This window comes from Schistocerca americana, chromosome 2 (assembly GCF_021461395.2).
Source record: "Schistocerca americana isolate TAMUIC-IGC-003095 chromosome 2, iqSchAmer2.1, whole genome shotgun sequence".
NCBI classification, from domain to species: Eukaryota; Metazoa; Arthropoda; class Insecta; order Orthoptera; family Acrididae; genus Schistocerca; species Schistocerca americana.
In genome coordinates, this window is record NC_060120.1 from 682,906,107 (window position 1) to 682,913,274 (window position 7,168).

A 7,168-nucleotide genomic window follows, 5' to 3' on the forward strand; every position below is an offset into this window, starting at 1 on the left:
GTTGGAGGTGTGCTGTTCGTTCTGAAAGACTAGTGTGTGGCTACCAGCACTTTGTGATCTAGGATTAAAGTGAACTGTAGTCCTGAATAGGTAAACACAGAACTTCGTAAATGCAAATATAACCAATACCTCCTTCTTCTCTGTCTGTCAGTAGGTTTTCAGTATCAGCATCTTTGATGCATACGTGATAGATTGTTCAGTACCGTCGTCATTTCTATATGCCAGTACTGCTCCAATGACACACCCAAAGGCATCCACAGCCAGAACCAGTGGATGTTATAGTGTAAGGCAGAGTGCTAAGCACAGTATATGCTTTTAACTGTGCGAAGGTGTGCTTGTAGGCAGCTGTCCACCTTTACTGAACACCTATTTTTGCAACTGGTTGAGTGGTTGGATGCTATGGGACAATTGTAAGAGGAACTTTTGAATAATAATTCAATTTTCCAAACAAATCTTGCAGCTCTTATAAATTTGTTGATAGCTGTCAAGTTGCGATCAGTGGGCTAATCCCTTTTTTGTTTAGCAAATGCATGAGATGTTCCATTTAATCCTGGAAAACTGCCATTTATCTAAGCCAGTAATGTAATAAATAGTGCACAATGGTTTTGCAGTTGGTGTTCTTGATGTATAGTGCCTTTGACAGTTAAGTCATGTACGTAGGGCATGTGGTTGGAGGTATGGTTAATTGTTCTAGTTACGTGTGAAGATTGCAGGAGCTGAAGAGATCCAGAAAGGCAACAGTTGCATTGGAACAAGGTGAAGGGAGCATTGATAATTTCGATGTTTTGTGACTCCTCATCCAGTGGTATTTTCAAATATGTGTCAGCAAGGTCAGTTGAAAAATATTGCCATTTGACAAGTGTTATGATGTGGTTTTCTGGATGTGGCTTAGGATAGGTTTCTGTGTGAGGCTGGACACTTTGACTGTTGATGTAAAATCGTTGCATAGAGGGAGGAAGCCACTGGATTTCTTGACTGTTTGCAGCAGCATGGCACAGGCACTTGTTTTAATGTATTCAATCAGCCTAGCTTTGTAGAATTGACAGAGTTCCTCTTTAAAGGCTATCCATAAGGAACTGATATGTGCTATGTTGGACAGAAATGGGGCACTGAATCTCGTTGCAAAGAGATAAGAACCTGGAAAACTGTGGTGCACCCTGGCCAGGGTTGAATATTGGTGTGAATGTGACACAAAGATCAGTAAGTTCCTGGAAGAGAACTGTGTTAGAGACAACCTTAACTTCATCATTGATGGAGAATCCAAACAAGAAGGCAATCAGACCGAAAACGTTCCTGGCTGAGTGACTTTTAGTAACAAATAGCATTATCAACCATGTGATTTCCTAGTAGTTTGTGGCAATTGTGAATTGACACATTCTGGGGAACTTATATGTGCATAAACGTGGAGGTTTACGGAGAAAGCTGTAGCTACTGTGTCCATCTGGAAACCGTCATCTTTGTTCAGAATTGTGTTGCTTAAAAATAGCTTGTTAGCAGAAAGGTCACCTGGGAGTAGCTTGTTAGCAAAAAGGTCACCTGGGGGAACCTCTTGCCTGAAGCTCACACCCCTTTCCTTGATGCATGCACGTAACTCAATGTAATAGTCTTGACAGTTTACAGCAGACTGTTTGGAGATGTCCATCCTTTCCACAATGGATGCAGTGAGTGTGACCAGCAATATGCATGTGGTGTGAAGCAGTCTGGGAATGATGGAATTCCCTGCTGTACATGATGATGGAATAGGACTGGCTTTTCAGAGGCCATTGATATATTTAATATTGATCCAGCATGATGAAATGGTTTTACATGCATTTCATGTTCATGGGCACCTGGACCATAATGACTGTAGTTGTTCAAGTGCTCATTTGCTGCCTGCATGATTTTGAAAGTGTGTGTAACTGTCAAAATATTTTCCAGTGGTGGATTGTATAGTTTGAGAGCTGACGTGTACTTCTGGATTGGGAGTTAATTGGACCAGTGTCTAATTAAAGTGCCTTGTAGATTAGGTGTCATATGCAGGTGAAGTTTTTCCCAGCACTACACAGGTAGTATTCATTAATTTCTTGTAATCTGAATCCACAGCCTCTATAAATCTTTTGAATGAACTTGTCTTGTTTCCATTTGTCAGTAACATGATTTCATTGTTTTATTTTAAAGGGTAGTATTCATGTCTTGCACACACAAAGTTTTAATTGGAACATGAATTGTGTGTTAAGCCTAACTATCATTTTATATCAGGAATGGCACTTTTAAAACACTTTGCTGCAGAATGTTTTTCGTGAGGTAGAATTCCAAGTTAACATGCCTGTAAAAATTGCTGCAAACCAGATGCATATATAAGAGTATTGGTGTTTGGGGTCGATTCAGATTGTTTTGTCCGCACTTAGACATTTGGTAAATGCTGTGAAAATGGCAGAAACTTCACTCCAACACATACAAATAATACACTGTAATATCTGCTTTTGAGACTAGATTATCATGCGTATTCACATCATATAACAACTATTTTAGATAACAATTCCTCATGGTGTAGTCCATAGTAAGCCAGAGAGCTACCTGCTGAATCACACCTGTATCAGCTTCACTTATTCATGATTTGAATTCAGTATTGTAATAACTTTTCCAGCCAGTGTTGGTAATATCATACTGTCCATCCTCCTTGTTAGTATGGAACAGCTGGTTAGTTATAGTGTTCTTACTACATCCCGTCAGTCGAAAAGTTTAAGAGACTGGATTTATAAAAAAAAAAAAAAAAAGAAATGTTAGTATGGTGATTTTAATGCTTCAGGTGCTATACATAGTATCCCCCTCCCTCTCCACTTGAGTACAATGCATAGAAAGTTTCGTACAATCGAGTGAAACGTCAGAAAAGTCCTTCTTTGGGATGTTGTTCAACTCGTATGTCTCATTGACTTTAATGTTGGTTATGTTGTCAAAGTATTGACCCCTCATGAGAATTTCTGCATTTTATTGTTTTGTGGCAGGTATGTATTCGTAACAAGTCTCATTGCCCATGATCTTTTCCAGAACAGAATTGTGTGTGTTTTGCATTTCAGTAAAGTGTCCATGCACCATTGTTTTTCTCATCTTCAAAACATTGTGAGTTGTGGCTGTCAAACACTTCTGTCAGTAAAAGTCGCAGCTGTAAGTTGACAGATTCCGTGGGTACACCTTAGTAATAAGTTTGCAACTCTTCTAAAGGAGTAATTCAGCAACTTTAAGATAAATACAGTATTTAATGTTCTCTTATCATACAGCAATTTGTTACATATCATTGACAAATTACTGTCGCACATACACTATTTAACACTGACAAGTCAAATGTACACCTTTTGTTTGGTCACATATTTGAGTAGAGTGAAAAAAGACTCCGCATAAATTAAACAATGGATTTTTGCCTGAATTTTCCAACCAAGAGGAGTGTGGGAAATGAATGAATTGGAGTATCAGATTGACCAGTGTGAGGTCACGTTTTGCAACAAAAATATTCAGTTGCTCATAAGTAATCTAATTAGTTATTTGAGGGATAATTGAAATATTTCATGAAAAGCTACTTCCTGATTTGAGTTGGTGCATAAGTTCCTAGCGTTTTCCCTTAAGTTTAATAAGGACAACAGATACACGTAACAGGGACTTCAGTCATCGATAATATATTGTCCTCCACAATTTATAACAGTCTGCCAATGCTGGGGTAACTTTTCAGTTCCGCAACTGTAGAAATTGCATTGTTTTGAGGCAAAGAACTTCATTCAGCCATGTTGGGAGCGCTTTTTCATCCAGAAAGGAAGTTCCTTGAAGGTTATATGAAAGAGAGCAGAAAGCATAAAAATGTAAGAGTGCATGATCAGGTGAAAAAGGTGGGTGTGGAATGACTTCCCAAGGCAACTGGTGTATAGTGTGTTCTGTCAGTCTGGTAGCAGAATATGGGCAGGGGTCATCATGGAGCAGTATCACTTCACACACTCTTCCTGGTCATTTTTCTTGGGTTGTGTCTGCAAGACATCCCAGCTGTCGACAATAATTGTCAGCAGTGATGGTTACACCCCAGGGAAGCAATTCATACTACACACTGTCACTGTTCCACCAGATGCATAACATTATCCTTTGTTGATGCACACAGGTCTTTGTATAGGGAGTAGTTGCATTGTTTGGGCTCAGCCATTTTTTTTCTTTTCCTTATGTTATCATAAATACACTATTTGTCATCACCAGTAGTCTGTCATGAGCCAATTAATGATAAGCAAGCAGAGATGCACATATGACCCCCCACAGATTTTGTGATTTTAGTGTAGTGCATGCAGTGCTCATGCACCGGATTTTTCAACCTTCCCTATTGCTTGTCGCAAGATGGTGGAATGATCAGAATTCTTAACTACATTTATATGGAGCATCGTGGGTTAATTCGTTTAAACAGTCTTTGTCAAACCACGAGGGTTGTCTTGAATGTGAAGAGTCACTAATGTTAACTCAAATAGCAATAGTAAACTGAAAGTCAAAAATGGCGGTTGATTAATAAACCCATAGCAAACTGAATGCCAATATGCAAACAAAAACACTACGAACTTGAGCACCAACCTAATAAATGAGGTGTCAGAAATTTAATGTCTTCAATGCCTATTATTTTGTGCATGAAACAAAAAAAAAAAGTCGATGTGATTAACGATCAAAAAACACTTCCTTTGAATTTAGTACTAAATCCATGACATTTCAAGAATAGCGGGTACTAGGAAAGCAAATGAGGTGTTGGCAGTAATATGCTTTTTGAATGAAACTTGAAAGAAAAAGAGAAAATCAGTAAAAGCTTTGTGAATTGATTTCTCTGAAAGTAATAAATCAAATAGATTAAAGAAACATCTGATGTTATGTACCTTTGATGATGCTTGATAACATCTACAGCAAATGAGGTGGGTCAGATATTTCTTCCTTATAGATGAATCATTTCATTAAAAGTTTGATCTCTCTTTACAGTTTTTTTTTGTAAATCGTTAGTTCAAGCTGCCATAGTTACTGAACTGACATTGGTTATCTGCCAGGAATAAAATCAGTCTTGGAACTTTTTGGATGGATGATATATATTACTAAGAGTGACCACTGGAATTTTGTTGAAACCAAAGTAACCAGTGAAGACCATGTAAAATACTACACATGTATCCAGCATTAAAAATAATTGGAAGCTGTTTACTGTAGAGTGAGATTGTCTAATCTGCAAAAACCAATTAGACAGTTGACAAAAAGATAAAATATGCTTGCTCTATTTAATAAATGCTCCTGCGTCTCTAAAGAAAGTAATGTTTATGTCATGCCACGAGCTGTTTGCTACCAGTTTCAATTTTTCAGATCAGGCATCATAAGAATTATTTAGCAACCGGTATAGGATCATTGCCGCTGGGGAATCGAAATAAAATAATAAGATGCTGTTATTAATAATTTGAAATGTGTTAGTATGTTGTTTGTTTCCGTATTGACTGCTGTTACGTGGAGGGCATGCCACATAAAAATTACTTTCTTTAAATGTTCATAAGCTGTGCAGTCACCATGAGAGAGAGAGAGAGAGAGGTGCTCTCTTATGATTTTTGCATTGTGAGGATTTATTTGTCATTATTTGTTCCAGCATTCCGTATGTTCCTGAATGCTGACTCGGGGTTGAGTAGACACTTAGTGTTGCAATTTGTGGCAAGACTGTGGCGTATCCTATGCTGGTGCAGGTCTCAGCGACTGTACCGGTTCTATTCAAGTTCTCTGTTGCTGATTTATGATGCTAGACGTTTACGCCAGACATTGGGCACGGGGCTGGCACGCCCTCTCAGCCCAACACTGTCAGCCAGCTGTAGTGCCAATGGCCGTTTCAACAGTCCACCTGCATCTCCACTGTTTGAAGCTCCACTGACACCAGATCGTCTTGGACAATCTGTATTTTTCCCAGATAGGTCGACGCGCCTGTCCTCGTGCTCCAGCAGTGCCAGTACGTCTGCATCTGGCACACCTACTTCATCTCTTTCCAGGCAGAATAGTTTCCTCAGCGATGACAGCTGGCATCCAAGTTTTGAAGAAATATGTAGGACACATTCACTTATAAATAATTATGAGAAAGATCTACAATCAATGAAAGAAAATTACACATTCCAATTGGAGGACTTGCTGAGTGCTGAGAGGCGAGGTACACGAGAGCCGTGGGTGAAAATTAAAATGATTGACTTCGCACACGCTTTCCCAGGGGTTGGGAGTGATCCAGATGTGAATTATTTGGAAGGGATTGAAAATCTTGTTAAAGTTTTTGAAAGCTTACTTGAGGAAGTAGTCTGCTAACATCAAATGACTGGATTATGAAATATGGTAGAGATTGAAGCCATTGAAACCTATTGAACTCTTTCCTTAATACGAATAATTTTTATCACATTTGGAGTACACTTTATAAATAAATTTTTAATATTACATATTTTTCTGTAAATGGCATTTTATAGTTCAATACGCTCTTTTATATCCTGTTACATTATTTTATATATGAGATATATATATTTAATAAAAAATATATTTTTGTACTCTGGAAAATATTTTGTTTTTTTAATACAAGAAGAAACATTTACATTGCTTTTAATCTAAGATGACAGTCTTTCAAAGAATATTTTACAGTCTGTTGATTCACGGTGATTTTGTGGTAAATGGAAAATTGATTGCTTATCAACAAAATATTCACTAACATGAGGAGCACGTTTCAAATATGAGATGAGAAACCACCATAAGCAATAGGAAACCAATTTTTATTACACCAGCTAACATAATTTGGGGGAGGAGTGATTTTAGCTATGACCTAATAAGATGGTCAGTGCACACCACTGTAATGTGTGCCTCTGAGCCTCTTCATTGTTTGCCTTTGGCATTGAGAATGAGGGGAATATCAATAATATGTGAAATCATGCTGATAGTACACCTCATTTTGTTCAAACCTTCACTCATAAATGGGAGGGGCAGTAATGAAAGACACTAAAATGTCCGCACGTGCAGGGATTCCTGGATCTTGTTTACCTTGGGTTATTAAAAATAAATACTGGTCACCCACACGAATGTTTTTTGTGATTGGACAGTGTTTTTTAATGACATTAGATTGATCATAGTAAATGTCTCGTACAGTGTTCATGTGGCATAATGAGGATGGACACGTGACCTAATA

At 38.0% G+C, this 7,168-nt stretch overlaps 1 protein-coding gene across 3 annotated transcripts in view; it reads left to right on the forward strand.

Moving 5' to 3' along the window:
- The window catches only part of LOC124596110 (inositol polyphosphate multikinase), a 352,197-nt gene extending 345,697 nt beyond the window's left edge, over positions 1-6,500 (forward strand). For all 3 annotated transcript variants that reach the window (XM_047135125.1, XM_047135124.1, XM_047135123.1), the window contains one exon: positions 5,612-6,500. In XM_047135125.1, the coding sequence (XP_046991081.1) occupies positions 5,612-6,306 (695 nt within the window). In that variant the 3' untranslated portion in view covers positions 6,307-6,500. The remainder of the gene's footprint in view (positions 1-5,611) is intronic.
- The last annotated feature ends 668 nt before the right edge of the window (positions 6,501-7,168 follow it).